The sequence below is a fragment of the Pongo abelii genome, chromosome 6, assembly GCF_028885655.2.
Source record: "Pongo abelii isolate AG06213 chromosome 6, NHGRI_mPonAbe1-v2.0_pri, whole genome shotgun sequence".
NCBI classification, from domain to species: Eukaryota; Metazoa; Chordata; class Mammalia; order Primates; family Hominidae; genus Pongo; species Pongo abelii.
In genome coordinates this window covers 27,853,048-27,873,084 of record NC_071991.2, presented here as the reverse complement: position 1 = coordinate 27,873,084, position 20,037 = coordinate 27,853,048, and the positions used below count along the sequence as shown (strand labels likewise).

The 20,037-nt window shown below is 43.1% G+C and overlaps 2 protein-coding genes and 2 non-coding genes across 31 annotated transcripts in view; 1 reads left to right on the top strand and 3 right to left on the bottom strand.

The window, feature by feature from the left end:
* Window positions 1-33: 33 nt before the first annotated feature.
* Window positions 34-12,291, bottom strand: CCT6A (chaperonin containing TCP1 subunit 6A). The gene is given in 14 exon segments (NM_001131836.1): window positions 34-1,015; window positions 1,274-1,346; window positions 2,192-2,294; window positions 3,089-3,222; window positions 3,619-3,766; window positions 4,396-4,492; window positions 5,338-5,420; window positions 5,519-5,678; window positions 5,939-6,049; window positions 7,637-7,740; window positions 8,270-8,443; window positions 9,557-9,691; window positions 11,570-11,633; window positions 12,069-12,291. Coding segments are annotated over 14 exon segments (1,596 nt in total). The 5' UTR covers window positions 12,206-12,291; the 3' UTR covers window positions 34-942.
* On the bottom strand, window positions 3,431-3,565 carry LOC112131355 (small nucleolar RNA SNORA15). Its single transcript, XR_002913443.2, has one exon. It is a non-coding gene; the product is annotated as a small nucleolar RNA SNORA15 (small nucleolar RNA).
* On the bottom strand, window positions 8,565-8,698 carry LOC112131348 (small nucleolar RNA SNORA22). Its single transcript, XR_002913441.1, has one exon. It is a non-coding gene; the product is annotated as a small nucleolar RNA SNORA22 (small nucleolar RNA).
* A 193-nt stretch (window positions 12,292-12,484) lies between the features above and the next one.
* The window catches only part of PSPH (phosphoserine phosphatase), a 40,409-nt gene continuing 32,856 nt past the window's right edge, over window positions 12,485-20,037 (top strand). For 7 of the 28 annotated variants that reach the window (XM_063725494.1, XM_063725483.1, XM_063725489.1 and 4 more), the window contains exon 1: window positions 12,786-12,916. The gene's annotated coding sequence lies outside the window, so the exon portion shown is untranslated. 28 annotated transcript variants of the gene reach the window in all.

The following is a 20,037-nucleotide window of genomic DNA, read 5'->3' as shown; positions in this document are numbered from 1 at the left end:
TTTTGTGCGTCATACCATTGCAAGAACAGAAAGGAGGTTTCAACTTAACATTTATTGCACAACTCACTTCAGACCAATGCTGACACCCCAAAACACAGCCTAGTAACACACAACTTCACCTTCAAGGACTGCAGAGATAGACCAACTATATATAAATAATCTCGTGGAAACGTAGTAATTTGGGTGAGAAAAATATGACGCTAGAGACTTTGGGATGAATATTTTGCATAAGTTCAGAAGCTTGAAAATACAGTTGGCCTACAATCTCAAATTTCACCCAATAACCGTAGCCCTTAGTCACCACACCTTCCATCATCTTTTTATCTCTGCCTGTTTTTGCCCTTTAAACTTGCAGCTCTCTCAACTCCCTTGCCTCTAGTTTACTCCTCTTCCCATTTCCTACAACTTTGTGGCGGGAGCATTTTAGCAAAGCCATTTCAAAAGCGTTCAAAGTCCAACTGATCCAATGCATTTACTCAGAAATTTATACCAACAGGGATGCTTTCAATATTTTAAATTACTTAACCATTTATATTAGCATAAAAATTTTAAAACCAAATGCTTAACAATTGGGTACTGTTGGATAATTTAACATACGTCCACATAAAATTAAACCATTAAAATTTGCTTTTCAAGAAATATTTAATAACAAGGTAAGTAACATATGCTTATCTAACATGGAATTTTATGTCACTGCTGCTAAAGCAAAACATCCTGTTCACTGGATAAAAGACCTGCTTTATGTGTATACACTTCGGTGCAATTTTTAAAAATACTGTAATTTCAGAACTTCTGAATTTCAACAGATGCCAGTGTTCTCTCCTTTTTTCATATGGGAAAATTCCTTTGAAAATTATTTGAAGCTTGGACAAAAATTCCACAGCTGTATTCCTCAGGATCACTTTGCAGTCTTCAAGATTCAGATACAGAGGAAGCTTCAATTCAACCTTTCAGAGAAGACATTCCAGCTCGCATGATCTCATCAACCAAGAGAATGTTGGTGGCAATCACAGTGCTGAAAGGGGGACAAAAATAAGATGGCTCAGATGATTAGGAGCCCTAATTCGACTCAACTTCACACTTCCAACCAAGCTGCACACATTACATCCAATTAAATTTCCCCCTTCCCCTCTACACATCAGACGGCTAGTTCAGTTTCCATACTTTCAGCTGATTACATTATTCATGGGGGGAAAGGAGCAACTAAACAGAGAACACCAAATGAAAAAAGTATGATTCTGTAACAGTTTAGTTTTCATTTTCCCAAACTTACCAGGAGTGAAGCAGCTGTTTCTTTACACAATAGTTATCCCATACGCCTACTTCTGCTGCTACCATTGGCTCACCTAAAAGGCAACCAAATCTTAAAATAAGTTCAGTCAGTAAGAACCAACAATATTGTGTGCAGCTTTGCTTATCACTGATGACTCATTTCCTCCAGTATTAACTATGAGAATTCAAAGCCTCTCTGTTAGCCCAATTTTCTACTCTAAACCATGACCCCCGTCCACAATATTTGATGAGTGTCTGACTTATACTTAGAAGTCCTGAACACCCCTCTCTTCTTCTGGATACATATGTTTATTCATACTGAAGTATAGCACTTCAACTATAATCTGGCTAAAATGGACTGATCATTTCCCTCATTCCAGAAACCTTTTCTATTAAATAATAATGTTGACAACAATAGGTCTTGCACATACTGCATGGATGTACCTGTTATCTCCTATTTTGTACTTAATTTGTGTTGTTTTGTTACAGGAACCTAAGAGATCAGGGCTGTCACCATTTCACTAGATTTCTAGATCCCCTTTTCTGGCATTAATTGCTATCTTTAGCTGGTTTTCACACATGAATATAATCACCACATCTATTTTCTTATCATAGTACTTGATTAAAAACTGAGTAAGGCAAATGCAATATGAAAATCCTTCAACATTAATCTGAACCATCTACCACCACTCAACATCTCCAAAATTGTATCCCCAAATTACTCATGTCTACTCTAGTCCCTTAATTATACCTAGTCATTCTATTTTTTATTAATATCCTATTTTATCCCATTTTAGAACCCAGAGTTCCCTAATAGTACTGGTGTCAAATTGCAAAGCAAAACATTTTTAATCTTTCCTGGCTTCAACTCACACGTATTACATCTAGTTTTCCCTCTACAACAGTTGCATTCTCTTACCTGTGTTCAGGTCCACACCCACAAGCTGACCTGATTCTGAATGTTCTGCTTGAATTTTAACTAATGTTTCCTGAAGGTCAAAACCAGAGTTCTGAGCAAGAACCTAAAGTAAACAAATTTAATTCTTGAGAAAACAGGAATAACTGATAGTAAAAAAAAAAAAAAAAGAAAAAAGAAAAAGAAAATCTCGGCCTGGTGCAGTGGCTCACGCCTGTAATCCCAGGACTTTGGGAGGCCATGGAAGGTGGATCACCTGAGGTCAGGAGTTCGAGACCAGCCTGGCCAACATGGTGAAACCCCATCTCTACTAAAAATACAAAAAAAAAACCTAGCCGGGTGTGGTGGCAGGTGCCTGTAATCCCAACTACTCGAGAGGCTGAGGCTGCAGTGAGCTGAGATTGCACCACTGCACTCCAGCCTGGGCAACAAGAACAAAACTCTGTCCCAAAAAAAAAAAAAAAAAACTCATTGCATAAAAATAGAATATTTATGTTCCCTTCAGAGAATACCAGACACAAGTTACTGATCAACTCTCTCATCTATCCCAAACCCAGCAGCAATACACCAGTCATAAATTATACATCAAAATTAGTATATAATAGAAAACAACGACATCAGTTTAAAACAAAAGCAAAAAGCAAGTTTGTACTCAAGTATAAACCCTAATACTGCAAATATTAAACTACAGGTTATCTCTTGCCATCTGCAACGTCAGCTATTCAGGCCTCCCAGAGAAACCAAATACATCTGGATGATGAGGAATACCTGTTCTAGAGTCAGGAAGAAAACTGATCAAACTTGCTTATCCAAAATCCACTTTATGAATAAAGCCTACACTATCAAAAAGGTTTGATCAGCTGAATCTTTTGGAAGACTGACTGTTAAAAGCATGCACACCTTGGGAATAATGAGCAATGCATCAGCAAATGCTTGGACTCCAAGCTGTGCCCTGCCCTTTACACTGGGCTTATGTTTAATCAGGGCTTCTGCCATTGCCACTTCCACAGCACCAGCACCTGGAACCACACAGCCTGTTGGATGGGGGAAAAGAAAAAATGCTAAGAAAACTGCAGAACTAATTATGAATAACAAATAAAATACACATATGAAAGTCATTAATTTCTTAAAAATTTACTATGACAAAATACAAGCGACTAACATATCAAATAGGAGAATGGTTCAACCAGAATGGCTTCACTAGCCTCTGGCAGCTTTCAACAGATCAGTATTAGTTCATTTATTTGTATTCACCTTTAATAATGATATGCTATGAAAAACCTTAGCATACCATCAGTCATTCTGAAGGGAAGACTGCTTTTGCATGGTGTCTGGCTGTGTAAACTACTGATAAAAGAACACAGTATTCGGCCATGCCTTTCAGACCAGCAAAACAATATAAAAGAATTGAAATACGGTGAGGATCTTACCATCATCAATAGCATTTTTGACAGCCCTCAAGCCATCCCTCACTGCATCTTTGATCTGAGTGAGTGTGTGCTTATTTGGTCCTTTGATCAATAATGTGACAGAACGAGGGTTGTTACATTTCTCAATAAAGGTAAACTTCTCTTCTCCCTATGTGTAGAAAAAATATGATTTTCAAAAACAGGATTTGTGCAGAGTGAAGAGAGAAGAGGGACTTAGAGAATGACAAGCAGCATATTAATAAGGAACAAACTTGATCACATTAAAGCAAATTATCTCCTTTTGAAAAATAACATAAAAGAAATGTGATTTTCCCCATCAATGTCTTCCCATTACTACACATAAATCTTCAAAATGTATATAAACAAAAATCTGATCCTGAATTTCAATTGATTTTTCTGCTAAAGACTTCATGAACCAGGCACAGTGGCTCATGCCTGTAATCTCAGCACTTTGGGAGGATGAGGGTGAAGGACAGCCTGAGCCCGGGAGTTTAAAACCAGCCTGGGCAACACAATTATGAACCTGTTTCTACAAAAATTACCAAGAAAAAAAAAACAAATTAGCCAGTCATGGTAGCACACACATCTGTGGTCCCATCTGCTCAGAAGCCTGAGGCGGGAGGATCACTTGAACCCAGGAAGATGAGGCTGCAGTGAACTGTGATCACACCACTGCACTCCAGCCCAGGCAGGAGTGAGACCCCACCTCAAACAAACAAACAAAAATAATCCACGAGCTAAAAGGTTCTATTACCTTTAAGAAAAAAATACACTTACCAATGTATACTCATATACAAGTCCTGCATGTCCCAACTGGTCAGGACTTAGGTCGTCAAAAGAATTCAGGGCTACCCCACCACAAGCAAGAGTCAGCCTGAAATAGCATTTTAAGAGAGATGGATACCAGTGAATTTCAAAGATAAGACCAGTAATTTTTAGGAAGGAATTTTTCAGAATTACACACAAAATTAAATTTTAAAATGTACTTTAATCTAAGCCTTTCCATTTGCCATCAACCAGCTAAAAACTAGTCTTTTCTCTTAACCCTCCATTTAAACCACTCTCCCCAAGTTAGCAAATGAAATCTAAAGGTGGACAAGAGCTCTTTATTAGCCAGGCATGGTGGCTCACACCTGTAATCTCAACACTTTGGGAGGTCGAGGTGGGTGGATCACTTGAGGCCAGGAGTTTGAGACCAGCCTAGCTAACATGGCAAAACCCTCTCTCTACTAAAAAAACACAAAACAATTCAGTGGGCATGGTGGCAGACACCTGTAATCCCAACTACTCGGGAGGTTGAGAATCCTATGAACCCAGGAAGTGGAAGTCGCAATGAACCAAGATCATGCCACTGCACTGCACAACAGAGCAAGACTGTCTCAAAAAATAATAATAAAATAAAATTTTTTTAAAAAAAGCTTTTTATTGTGGTGAGCTCTTTGGAAAAAAGTATACTGAATTCAGAAACAAAAAGTAAAATAATGTTTACAAGGGGCAAGGGGGAGGGAGAAATGGGCAGTAACTATTTAATGGGTATACGGTTTCAGTTTGTGATGATGAAAAAAGTCCTAGAGATGGACAGTGCTGACGGGGTGCACAATGTGAATATAGTTAATGCCAATTAACTATACAGTTGAAAAACCCAAAAATAAAGTATAAGGAAAAAGAAATAATCCCAATTCACTTGCAAAATGAGTAAAAGTCAAATTACTCGGATACCTCTCCATGTTTCTCCTTTTAGCTCTGCGCAGAGCGACTATGCCTTCTTTTGAAAGAGCATCTAAGGAAAAGGGGTCAATTCCCTATAACAAAAATAAAAATTAATTTCAACATCTTTTACCTTAGAAGTAAAAAGGATGATACATACTATTTAGTTTATACAGTGGGTTTTCATTCTCACCTTTTGATTAATAACAACAAATCCTTTATCTGAATCGCCACAAACTTTCCTTTTCAGTTCTATTATTTTTTTAACTCTATCTTCAATGAATTTTCTTTCAGCTTTCACGAGTTTTTCTCTCTCTTCTGCACTCTTGTAAAAAAAGCCAGAATTCACTTCTCTATTAAGAAAAAAAAAAAAGTTACAGAAAGCAAGGAAACATTAAGAAAGTAGCTTCTGAAACTGGATTAGTCCTAAGATTTAACAGTTCACTGAGCTCCAATCCTGCCCCTTATGCATCTTCAGAGACTGTTTCCTATAGCTCCCCCAAACCAATTTGAGCATTATTGTCCTTACAGTGGGAAACAAACTTTCACAAAAAAGTAACTCGCCTAAAATACGAAGCTTCTCCATTTCACTGTTAAGGGGCTATAAACTTACGTTTTTTCATACTCTAATGACACGTTACAAGTGAGGATGTATGCATCCTCCACCCTTTTCTTCATATCAGGATGCCGTGCTCCGTGGTCCAAAACAAGCCCTCTGATTAAGCTGTTCAAACACACACAAAATTATGGTTATTGATTTTCAGATGGGTGTTTAATATGTCAAACACTGAAATGAAAAGGTATTGTTACTTCATGCAGTCACTCTTTTTTTTTTTTTTTGAGATGAAGTCTCTCTGTTGCCCAGGATGGAGTGTAGTGGCGCCATCTCGGCTCACTGCAAGCTCCACCTCCTGGGTTCACACCATTCTCCTACCTCAGCCTCCCAAGTAGCTGGGACTACAGGCGCCCACCACCATGCCCAGCTAATTTTTTTGTATTTTTAGTAGAGAAGGGGTTTCACCGTGTTAGCCAGGATGGTTTCGATCTCCTAATCTCGTGATCCGCCCGCCTTGGCCTCCCAAAGTGCTGGGATTACAGGCAAGAGCCACCGTGCCCGGCCTATTTCTTGAATTACTTGAAGATCCTACGCTGTACAGAAAAGTCTGCAGAGATAGTCTCACTGGTAGGCTGTCAAACTGTGATTACGTCCTTTAAAAACATGTTTTCTACCAAGCGCCTGTAATCCCAGCACTTAGGGAGGCAGAAGTGAGAGGACACCTCAATCCCAGGAATTTAAAACCAGCCCGGGCAACGTAGGGAGACTCCATTCTCCACACAGACACACACCCCAAAGGGAAAACAAACATGTTTTCTAACTAAGTCTTTGAAAAAAAAATTTTTTTTAATTCCTCTACTACTTCTCATTATGCTTTGTACCTAGCAATTCAATAAATGCCAAATGACTGATGTTCACTTTTCAGAATGATTCTAACCATAAACACAACATAACATTCACCTTACTTCAAGAGAAAATATTACCAAAACAATATTCACCTAGCAATTTATCCAACTTATATCTTCAGGTAAACACATAACATTTTATATCCAAAGATATTTTTAAAATTGCCATCTCACGCCTGTAATCCCAGCACTTTGGGAGGCCGAGGTGGGCGGATCACAAGGTCAGGAGATCGAGATCATCCTGGCTAACATGGTGAAACCCCGTCTCTACTAAAAATACAAAAATTAGCCGGGCGCGGTGGCGGGCGCCTGTAGTCCCAGCTACTCGGGAGGCTGAGGCAAGAGAATGGTGTGAAACTGGGACGCAGAGCTTGCAGTGAGCTGAGACCACACCACTGTACTCCAGCCTGGGCGACAGAGCAAGACTCCATCTCAAAAAAAAAAAAAAAAAAAAAAAAAAAACCAGCCAACTATCTATATTGTACAAAGCACCCCTAAATTTCTAAACACAGTTTATTTTTTGTTTTTGTTTTTTTTTTAATGAGACAGGGTTTCACTCTTGTCACCCAGGCTGGAGTGCAATGGTGTGGTCTCGGCTCACTGCAACCTCCGCCTCCCAGGTTCAAGCTATTCTGCTGCCTCAGCCTCCCGAGTAGCTGGGATTACAGCCATGCCCGGCACGCCTGGCTAATTTTTGTAATTTTAATAGAGACGGGGTTTTCCCGTGTTGGCCAGGCTGGTCTGGAACTCCTGACCTGAGGTGATTTGCCTGCCACAGCCTTCCAAAGTGCTGGGATTACAGTTGTGAGCCTCCATGCCCATTAGTATTTCACAGTCTTCTACCACCTACCTTGTATCAGTTTCAGATTTATGTTTCATCTCCATGATCTCAATCATGAAGAGATCAATAGGTTCATCTTGCTTTTTAATGGCCAAAATGGAGTCCACTACAGCCTGCAATTGGAGGAGCATAACCATTAAGTAAATTCAATTTGCAGCAGAAACATGTTGCTTTTCAGAAGGCTAAAGTAGACAGTCTCATTTTACAATTCTACACTCATTTAAGTCTTTTTCTATAAGCAAACAGAATACATTATATGTAAACGGCAACAGCTGAAGTCATTTACATTTCTGAAATCTCAATCTGTAATTCCCAAACATTAACATTAATTAACATTAACATTCCTTAACATTAACATTCTTCCTGTTTTATTAAAAATACTGGTAACTGGAAACTTTCTAATAAAAAAATCTCCACTTTATAAACCTTTTAATGAAAGCTTCAATTTTACTTCTATAAACTGGTTAGGTATACTATTATTTGAATTTCCTCATTTTTAGAGACACAGATTAGGTATCATTGCCACAAAAATGAACCTACACGGCATCTTGTAATTGAAATTGGTAATTATATTCAAGTTTCTACTATCAGAGATTTTCTATATAGGTGTGCTATACCAGACAGACAAAATTTCATACATACCTCTGTTAAGACATCTGCAAGTTCAGCATGAACTTTAGTACGAAGAGATGTTCTGGCCACATCTATAAGTGTTTCCCTGTCCATCTCTCTGCTTACTTTGACTTCTTCCAAAAACTGAAGGGCCTTTTCCTTTGCAGCTTCAAATCCTTCAGTGATTATTCTGGGATGAAGGCCCTAAAATAAACACACATTAACACTTACATCTTCAATTAGGTGCAACCATAGTTCATGATAAAGTTCAGGTAATTCTTGAAGGGGTGTTCAGGATCATCATACCTTTAAACACAAGGTAATATAATGTGCTGGCTTTCTGAATACATTTAAAAGGACAAATATTCCTTTCAATGCAGAGGAGAAGAACAGGTAATGCTCTAGCACAGGGTCAAAGCCAAGGGAACTATAAAGCACACTTGGGTGTTCACTGTGCAAACCACTCTGAATCATTTCAAAACCGACACTGCGTCCCAACAACTCACAGATGGTAGCATTATTCTTTTTTTTCTTTTTTTTTTTGAGACGGAGTTTCGCACTTGTTGCCCAGGCTGGAGTACAATGGCACAATCTCGACTCAACACAACCTCCACCTCCTGGGTTCAAGCAATTCTCCTGCCTCAGCCTCCCAAGTAGCTGGGATTACAGGCATGCACCACCACGCCCGGCTAAATTTTGTATTTTTAGTAGAGACAGGGTTTCTCCATGTTGGGGTCTCGAACTCCCAACCTCAGGTGATCCGCCCACCTTGGCCTCTCAAAGTGCTGGGATTATAGGCGTGAGCCACCGCGCCTGGACTATTCCATCTTTTCTATAGGTAATCTCAAACTAACTCACATCATTTACTAATAAAAATAAAGACAGACTGCTCCCTTTTTCCAGGAAATTCTGACAATACATTCATATTCACTGAGGTTTGCTTTAACCTTGGAACTAGTCAGGGCTAAAAAAAAGTGGAATTTATCCAAATATAAGCTTTTGGTTGCCTTTTTCCTAACAAATATGCCTAGTCCTAAACATTCCATTTTTAGATCTCAATTATTAATCTACACTAAAGACAGATACAAATCACATAGGCAATGCAACTTGATTACAAAATTATTTTCAGGCCAAGAAAGGTTCCATAACCTGTCCAAGGTCACAATTTGTTTTAGACCAGGATAAAGACCCAGATTTAAGCCCCCTAATTCTACTGTATGGCCTCAGCTACTATTAACAGCACATCAATTTGTATAAGTAAGTATCAGACACTTCCTATATACAATAAAATATTACAGAAACAAGAGTTGTGCATACTTCAGAAATGTAGAGATCCGCCTGTTTCAGCAGCTCTCCAATGATTAGGACATTGGAAGTCGTACCGTCACCAGTTATATCATCCTGGGCTGTTGCTACCTTTGCTATTAAGGAAGCTGTTGGGTGTTGAATTTGCTGAAAGTAGAAAAAGAATGAATCACTTAAAACAATATGAAGCAGTCTAAATATACCACAAACAAAATGCAGGAAGGGCCTCTTTGAGTGCTATCTACTTGAAAAAGCTACCCAAATGTTTGGCTACAAATTACTTCGATTAGCTATCATGCATATGCAATTATAATGATTGAAACGTTTTCATGTGTAATTTATTTCCCAGGTTATCTCTACTTTACAGATGAGGAAGCTTGAGGCTCAGCAGAAGTTTACTCAAGATGACAGAGCTACCAGTTAACAGTAACACATAATTGTACATCCTTGCCTCTTTTTGGCAAGTGTAGGGCTCCAGTGAGAATAAGCCAGGTATCTCCTAAAGGGCATACACATTATAATTATTTTTGTAGGTTTGTAATTTTTTCAAAGAAAACTGAAAAACAGACTTCTGGAGATTGGAGAGAGGTTCCAATGGGAAGAGACTTCTGAGGTGGTAGCAACAATTTATTTATTAGCTACAGTGGTGGTTGTCTGTGTCCATTTTATAATTATTTAAATTGTAAATGTTCAACGTGCTTCTCTCTACTTACACTGTATTTCTCACACACTAAAACCCAAATTTTTTGTTTTGTTTTGTTTTGGAGATAGCCTCACTCTGTCACCTACACTGGAATGCAGTGGCACAATCTCGGCTCACTGAAACCTCAGTTTCCCGGTTTCAGTGATTGATTCTCCTGCCTCAGCCTCTGAAGCAGCTGGGACTACAGGCATGCAGGACCACGCCGGGGTAATTTTTGTATTTTTAGTTGAGTCGGAGTTTTAACCATGTTGGCCAGGGCTGGTTGTGAACTCCTGGCCTCAAATGATCCACCTACCTCGGCCTTCCAAAGTGCTGGGATTACAAGCATTAGCCACCACACCCAGCCCCCAAACAATTCTGAAGTCAAGTTTAACTATGGCTCCACTTTTCTAACACGGGCCACCGAGCCCACTAAAAACAAAAACTACACCTCCTAGGTTAGCAAGTCCTTACTAAAGGTATTTCATCTGGATGTTGATGGCATGGTATACCACTAGCAAAACCCTAATATTACTCTGAACTCAAATCAGCAGGAAATAATTTCCTTTTCTTGGATTTGAACTGCTAAGTTTTGGGAACTTAGGGATGAGTAAAAATAATCTCCCCTCAATAATCTCACATTCTCCATCCCTAAGACTTGCAAAGAGACAGATTTATCTCCCCTCCAGTTGGAGATAGAGATGAGACCTAACAGAGAAACTGCTGTCTTAAAAAGAGAAAACCCGGCTGGGCACGAGCCTGGTAATCCCAGCACTTTGGGCGGCTGATACGGGGGGATCACCTTAAGTCAGGTGTTCAAGACCAGCCTGGCCACCACAGTGAAATCCTGTCTCTACTAAAAATACAAAAATTAACTGGGCGTAGTGGCGCAAGCCTGTAATCCTAGCTACTTGGGAGACTGAGACAGAAGAATCGTTTGAACCCGGGAGGCAAAGGTTGCAGTGAGCTGAGATTGTGCCACTGGACTCCAGGCTGGTCGACAGAACGAGACTTCGCCTAATAAAAATTAAAAAAAAAAAAAGAAGAAAAATCATCCTCATGCATTTTGCCCATGTGATTCTGTCAACCTCTCTTAATTTTTTAAGTTTTAAAATAATTAACTTTAATATACAATTACAGTCCTTTAGCCCAGACTGTGAATGGCAAAAAAGCAGGGATACAAAGGCAGGGCTGTCAGACTCCAGGCACTGAGTACTATTACTGATTACACGCCACTTCTGAATGTTCTCCTACCTTGAAAATGGACACTGCAAATCTTTCTACAAAGAAAACATTCTACGGAAAATCAAGACCTTTCTGACCTAGCCCAGAGAACCTCTCACCATTTCGTGAAGCAACATATTGCCGTCTTTAGTAAGTTTGATGTCTCCAGCGCCAGAAACGAGCCTGTTTAAAGGACAGAAATGAATCAGACTATGACTTTTTCAATGATAACTAAAAGTCCCATTAGAAAACGGGCTTTTCCCAGATTTTAGGGAGCCAGGGATGTGGGGCTAGTTATCTCCCACAGGATGGAGGACAGGTGTAGAGCCCATCCCGTCCCTGCAGAGATTGTGCCGAGTCCTCAGGGTGCCTGGAAGCCCCAGAGGGCGGGGAACGCCGCGCTCTAGAGCCGCTTTGTTCTCCGCAAAGACTGCATCGACGCAGGAAGAAATGGCCAGGACGGTGGGGCTTAGCAGAAAACAGGACCGACCCCGGAGAACGCGGAGAAGGACGGCTGCGGAGTCCCGAGGCGGCGGGCTCCAGCCCGCGGTCCCGGACCCGCCAGGTGCGCGGCGGCGCGCGGTGCCCGCCCGGCCCTCCCGTTCAGCCCCGCCTTACATCTTCATGGTGCCCTTGGGCCCCAGGTTGGTCCTTAGCACGTCCTGCAGACCCCGCGCCGCGCTGATGTTGACCGCCAGCGCCGCCTGCGCTCGGGCCACCTCGGCCTTGGGGTTCAGGGTCTTCACAGCCGCCATAGCTGCTCCAGCGGAGGAAAAGTAAACGATGCTAAGTGCCCAGAGCCGGCGCGGCGTGGCCGGGAGGAACTATCCGGGTCTTCTGGAAAAGTCGGCGCGTCTGGCCCGCCCCCAGCGTGCCCGCGCGCCACCGCCATTGGGCCACAGGTCGTCCGGCGCCCGCTCATTGGTCCGCGGCTGCACGGCGCCTGCGGTCCCACCCCTCGCGCCGCGGCCTCGACGTCATCGCGCACGGGAGGAGCTTGTTCCCGGCAGTCCGTGCTCCTTGGTTCCGGCGTTGGAGCTCGGTGGGGCCCAGCTTTGCGGACCCGGGAGCTCAGGACGCAGGCGGGGCTTGTGCTCCGCGGGGGCAGGGCGTTGGGTGGGCCTCCTACCGCCCCTACTCTCGCGGTTTGTTCCGTTTGATTGGAGCTTTCTGGACCGTGTGCTCGACGGTGCCCTAGGTGCCGTGGGGCCACACGCGAGTCTGATAAGCACCCTCCCCCGGGATCATGCCGTGCTGTGAGGCCTAGCGAAGATGAAGATAGAATGCAAGGTAGAAAGTGCTGGATACCTTTAGAAAGCTGCAGGACTGGTGCGATGGGAGTTGAGACGTAAGAACCTGCCCGTCCGTAGGGCTCTGGATGCTGCTGAGGCCCGAGGCCCCTATGGCAGATATGAAAATTCACCCTTGTAGAGTCATTCCTGCCTTTGAGCGGACTCCCTTTTAAGGTAAATTTCCAAAGAGCTCCACAATTGTTTCCAGTATCCAGTGTCCCGCCAAATACCAGGGATTCAGTAACACGTGATATTTTACTTTATTTATTTATTTATTTATTTATTTTCTTTTTGTAGACACAGGGTCTCACTATGTTGCCCAGGGTGGTCTCAAACTCCTGAGCTCAAGTGATACTCCTGAGTTCAAGTGATCCTCCCACCTCGGCCTTCCAAAGAGTTGGGATTACAAGCGTGAGCCACCGCGCCCGGCCGTATTTTATTTTTAATAAATAACGGAAATTGTTCTGAATTCAAAAGGCACCAAAGGGCATGTGGTGAAAATTAAATCTTCCTCCCACTTCTAGTTCAACACTAGAGACAAGCAAAGTTACCCCTGAGTATTCTATGAATTTTCGGAACGCTTTCTGAATTTATAAACATATATGAATATAATCATTTCCCCACACAAATGGCAATTCATAATACACACTGCAGGGTGTGTTATACTTTAAGTGTCTTGGAGATTGTGCCATATCGAGACTAATGGGACGTCCTCGGTAACAGCTGCATGACGTTCTTTGTAAAAATGACTCAACTAGGGGCCAGGGCCGGGTGGCTCACGCCTGTAATCCCAGCACTTTCGGAGGGTGAGGCGGGGGCATCACTTGTGCCCGGGAGTTCAAGACCAGTCTGGGTAACATAGCGAGACTCCATCTATACAAAAATTAGCCGGGCGTGGTGGTGCACGTCTGTGATCCCAGCTACTTGGGAGGCTGAGGTGGGAGGATCGCTGGAATCTGGGAGGCGGAGGTTGCAGTCAGCTATGATCTTGCCACTGCACTTCAGCCTGGGGCTACAGAGCTGACCCTTTCTCAAAAAGAATGACACAACTAACCGGTCACCTACTGACTGATGTTTAAGTTGTTCGCAATCTGCTATTCAGACTGCAGTGAATATCTGGGTATATGATGCTCTTAGGTGGGTTTGTGTATTTGAGAATCAGAAAAACATCTATATATGTGACTAGTAGCACTGCACGATAGAAGACTAGTTATTAGTTCCATAGGCACTACGTGGTGTGTATGCAGATTTATTATAACTGCTGTTAAAAATGTTATGAGGAGGCCAAGCATGGTGGCACACGCTTGTAATCCCAGTACTTTGGGAGGCTGAGGCGGGCGGATCACTTGAGGTCAGGAGTTCAAGACCATCCTGGCCAACATGGTGAAACCCCGTCTCTGTAAAAATACAAACATTAGCCTGGCCTGGTGGTGTGCATCTGTGATCCAAGCTACTTGGGAGGCTAAGGCATGAGAATTGCTTGAACTCAGGAAGCAGAGGTTGCAGTGAGCCGAGATCGTGTCACTGCACTCAAGCCTGGGCAACAGAGCGAGACTCCTCAAAAAAAAAAAAAAAAAAAAAAAGGCCAGGTACAGTGATTCACACCTGTAATCCCAGCACTTTGGGAGGCTGAGGCAAGTGGATCACCTGAGGTCAGGAGTTCAAGACCAGCCTGGCCAACGTAGTGAAACCCGTCTCTACTAAAAATACAAAAATTAGCTGGGCATGGTGGCGGCTGCCTGTAATCCCAGTTCCTCGGGAGGCTGAGGCGGGAGAATCACTTAAACCTGGGAGTTGGAGGTTGCGGTGAGCCGAGACTGCGTTACTGCACTCCAGCCTGGGCAGCAACAGTGAGACTTGTCTCCCAGGCGACATCTGATGGAAGTATATTAAATACATAAATAGGTGTTCTTGATCAGGGGGAAAAAACATTTTAAATAACATGTATAAGAAGTTCTCACTTTTGAAACATTTCCCATGGGTCTGTACAGGGAGTGGAACATCACACACTGGGACCTGTTGAGGGGTGGGAGCAAGGGGAGGGAGAGCATTAAGACAAATACCTAATGCAAGCGGGGTTTAAAACTTAGAGGATGGGGGCCGGGTGCAGTGGCTTACGCCTGTAATCCCAGCACTTTGGGAGGCCGAGGCGGGCAGATCACAAGGTCAGGAGATTGACACTATCCTGACCCCATCTCTACTAAAAATACAAAAAATATATATATATAGGTGGTCATGGTGGCGGGTGCCTGTAGTTCCAGCTACTCAGGAGGCTGAGGTGAGAGAATGGCATGAATCCAGGAGGTGGAGCTTGCAGTGAGCCGAGATGGAGCCACTGCACTCCAGCCTGGGCGACAGAGTGTGACTCTGTCTCAAAGAAAAACACAACCACCAAAGAAACCCTAGAGGATGGGTTGATGGGTGCAGCATACCACCATGGGATATGTATACCTATCTAACAAAACTCATTCTGCACATGTATCCCTGAGCTTAAAGCACAAAAAAAAAAAAAAAAAAGCCAGGTGTGGTGGCACACGCCTGTAATCCCAGCTGCTTGTGTGGCTAAGGTGGAATTGCTTGAACCCGGGAGGCGGAGGTTGCAGTGAGCCAGAATCACAGCACTGCACTCCCAGCCTCGGCGACAGAGCGAGACCCTGTCTCAAAAATGGAAGGAATTTGTAAAAAACAGTAAGAAGAATTCCCATACTCTACCCACAGATCCCCCAGTGTAAACATCACATTTAACCTGGGAATAAGAAATTACATTGATGCAGTATCCAATCTATAGATTTCATTCAAATTTTGCTAATTATATCATAAATCTTCTATCTCTGGCCCAGGATTCTATTTATCCAGAATTACGTTTCACATTTAGTTGTCATGTTCTTCAGTCTGGAACAGTTCTGCAATTTTTCAGTCTTTAATGATCTTGGCATTTTTTTGAATACTGGCCAGTTATTTTACAGACTGTCCCTTACTTTAGAGTTATTTGATGTTTCCTTATGATTTTTTTTTTTTCAAATTTTTTAAAGACAGAGTGTTGCTCTTTTGCCCAGGCTGGAGTGCAGTGGCATGATCTCTGCTCACTGCAGCCTCCACCTCCTCGTGTTCAAGTGATTCTCCTGCCTCAGCCTCTGGAGTAGCTGGGATTACAGGCACCCACCACCATGCCGGGCTAATTTTTGTACTTTTAGTAGAAATGGGGTTTCACCATGTTAGCCAGGCTGGTCTTGAACTCCTGACCTCAGGTGATCTGCCTGCCTTGGCCTCCCAAAGTGCCGGGATTACAGGCATGAGCCACCACGCCTGGTCTGATGTTCCCTTATGTTTAAATGCAGATTATGGCCGGGTGCAGTGGCTTACACCTGTAATCCCAGCACTTTGGGAGGCCAAGGCAGGCGGATCATGAGGTCAAGAGATCCAGACCATCCTGGCCAACATGGTACAACCCCGTCTCTACTAAAAATACAAAAAATTAGCTGGGCATGGTGGTGCATGCCTGTAATCCCAGTTACTCAGTAGGCTGAGGCAGGAGAATCACTTGAACCCAGGAGGCGGAGATTGCAGTGAGTCGAGATCAGGCCACTGCACTCCAGCCTGGGTGACAGAGCGAGACTCTGTTATCAAAAAAAAAAAAAAAAAAGCAGGTTATTCATTTTTGGCACGAACACCAGAAAAATTATGTGTCCTTTTCAAGGCATCATAGGAAGAGTCACATGATGTCAGTTTTTCCCATTCCTGGTGATGTTAACTTTGTTCACTTGGTTAATATTTGCCAGATTGCTCTACTTTAAAGTTAGTAGTTTTTCTTTGTATTTAATAAGCATTTAATAAGCATCTTGTGGGAAAATATGTGACTGTTCTGTTTTTCATCATAACAATGCCTACTAATTTAAGCATCCATTGTTTTTTTTTTTGTTTTGTTTTTGTTTTTGTTTTTTGAGACAGGGTCTCACCGTGTCGCCCAGGCTGGAGTGCAGTAGCTCAATCACACAGCTTACTGCAGCCTGAACCTCCTGGGCTCAGCTTCCTATCTCAGCCTCCTAAGTAGCTGAGACTACAGGTGTGCACCACTATGGCTGGCTAATTTAAAACTATTTTTTTTTTTTTTTTTTTTGTAGAGAGAAGGTCATGCTATGTTGCCTGGGTGAGTTTCAAACTTCTGGGCTCAAGCAGTCCTCCTGCCTCAGCCTCCCAAAGTGCTGGGGTTACAGGCATGAGCCACTGTACCCAGCCCATCAATAATTTTTGCCCGAAACAATTATTACTGTGATCTTTGTATTGAAAGTCCTTCATGGATCTGTTGTGTGCTTACATGTCTTGCTGTGTGTGCCAAGAATGCAAGGCCCAAGAATGCTCTTTATCTGGGGCTTTTCTCAGGGTTGTTTATACAGCTGCTAATCTTCAGAGACAAGTTAATGTTTCTTCCTGGACAAAGAGCAGGCTTGCCCACTACTTGGTATGAAAACAATAGATTTCAGCCGGCTGCAGTGGCTCATGTCTATAATCCCAGCACTTTTTTTTTTTTTTTTTGAGGTGGAGTCTCACTCTGCTTACTCTGTTGCCCAGGCTGGAGTGCGGTGGTGCGATACCAGCTCACTGCAGCCTCCACCTTCTGGGTTCAAGTGATTCTCCTGCCTCAGCCTCTTGAGTAGCTGGGACTACAGGCTCCCGCCACCATGCCCAGCTAATTGTGTATTTTTGTAGAGACAGGGCTTCACCATGTTGGCCAGGCTGGTCTCGAACTCTTGACTTCAGGTGATTTGCCCCCTCGGCTTCCCAAAGTCCTGGGATTACAGGTGTAAGCCACCGTGCACAGCCATCCCAGCACTTTGGAAGGCCAAGGTGGGAGGATCCTTTGAGGCCAGGTGTTCAAGACCAGCCTAGACAATACGGTGAGACCCCATCTCTACAAAAATAAAACAATAAAACACCGAGGTGGGCAGATCACCTGAGGTCGAGGAGTTCGAGACCAGCCTGACCAACATGGAGAAACCCCGTCTCTACTAAAAAAATACACAATTAGCCGGCGTGATGGCGCATGCCTGTAATCCCAGCTACTCAGGAGGCTGAGGCAGGAGAATAGCTTGAACCCAGGAAGCGGAGGTTGCAGTGAGCCAAAATAGCGCCATTGCACTCCAGCCTGGGCGACGAGCGAAACTCTATCTCTAAAAAATAAAAAATAAATAAATAATAAAAAAAAATAAAACAACAAAAACAATAGATTCCCCGAGCTGAGTGTTCCTTAGCTGTGATCCAAACCCACCGTCTTTGAGGCATCCATCTGGGCCACATCGTGTTACCCCATGGAAGTTGGAGGGAAAGGGGAACTGATGCACATATCCTACTGCCCACATTGCTTGCTGTGCTGTAAGTAATAAAGTTCTTTGTCTCTGACACAGGAGACTTGTTTCTTTTTTCTTTTTTTTTTTTTTTTTTTGAGACAGAGTCTTGCTCTGTCACCCAGGCTAGAGTGCAGTGGCACGATCTCGGCTCACTGCAGCTTCCGCCTCCTGGGTTTAAGCGATTCTCCTTGCCTCAACCTCCTGAGTAGCTGGGACTACAGGCACGCACCACCACACCCAGCTAATTTTTGTATTTTTAGTAGAGGCAGGGTTTCACCATGTTGGCCAGGATGGTCTCGATATCCTGACCTCATGATCCACCTGTCTCAGCCTCCCAAAGTCCTGGGATTACGGGCCTGGAACCACCGCGCCCAGCCAGGAGTCTTCTTTCTTAGGCCACATCCATAAAATGAGCAAGAGGTTAATGTATTAGTTTGTAAGTAGGCTGAAATAAAATCTCAGACCTAACCGTTTGCAAGTGGTAATTTCCTATTCATTTTTTATTTTATATATTTTTTTGAGATAGTGTCTCACTCTGGTGCCCAGGCTGGAGTGCAGTGGTGCAATCACTGCTTACTGCAACCTCGACCTTCTGGGCTCAAGTGATCCACCATTGTGCCTGGCTAATTTTTTTTCAGAGACAAGGTCTCTGAAAAGCTATGTTGCTCAGGCTGGTCTTGAACTCCTGGCCTCAAGTGATCCTCCCACTTTGGCCTACCAAATTGCTAGGATTACAGGAGTGAGCCACTGCACCTGGCCAATTTTCTGCTTTCATCATTCATTATACATTTATTGGTTGGAATTCTGCCGTAAGGAAGAACTTTCCCTTCTCCTCCATGAATGAGTGAATGAATGAATGAATTTGTATCAGTATGGACTCAAGAATTCTATTTTTTTTTTTTTTTTTTTGAGACAGCGTTTCACTCTTGTTGCCCAGGCTGGAGTGCAATGGCACGATCTCAGCTCACTGCAACCTCCACCTCCCGAGTTCAAGCGATTGTCCTGCCTCAGCCTCCCGAGTAGCTGGGATTACAGGCATGCAGCACCATGCCCAGCTAATTTTGTATTTTTAGTAGAGATGGGGTTTCTCCATGTTGGCCAGGCTGGTGTCGAACTCGTAACCTCAAGTGATCTGCCTGCCTGGATTACAAGCATGAGCCACCACACCTGGCCCTTTTTTTTTCCAGTCTCACTGTGTCACCCAGGCTAAATAAAGTGCAGCGGCACAATCATTAGCTCACTGCAGCTTTTAACTCCTGGGCTCAAGTGATCCTCCCACCTCAGCCTCCCAAGTAGCTAGCCTCAAGTGATCCTCCTGCCTCAGCCTCCCAAAGTGCTGGGATTACAGGTGTCAGCCACCATGATTGACCTATTATCTGATTTTAGCCAGCAATGTTATTTTTCTTAATATTATTCTTACACTGTTAATTAAATGTGATTTAAATAATCTTTTAATTCTCGGTTATTATAGATGAAACAGCCTGCAAAAACTCACCCTACTTCATTTATTCCATAATCTTTGTCCTCCTAATTTTTCTGTTGCATCATTTCTATATTGTCAGAGTAGGTAACATTTACATTCTGTTTTTTCTCCCCCAAACCTGAGTTTGTTTAGTCTTAGTTTTGCAATGATATACACTCAATGCTCTTGCTTGTCCCTTTGCTGAAGTTCCCTTTGCTATCCATTGGTGAGTAATGTTTATTCATTAGCAGTGGCCTCAAGGAAAATATTCCCATGGGTGGCCAGGCACAGTGGCTCATGCCTGTAATCCCAGCACTTTGTGAGGCCGAGGCGGGCAGACCACCTGAGGTCGGGAGTTCAAGACCAGCCTTACCAACATGGAGAAACCCTGTCTCTACTAAAAATACAAAATTAGCCAGGCGTGTATTCCCAGCTATGCGGGAGGCTGAGGCAGGAGAATCACTTGAAACCACGAGGCGGAAGTTGTG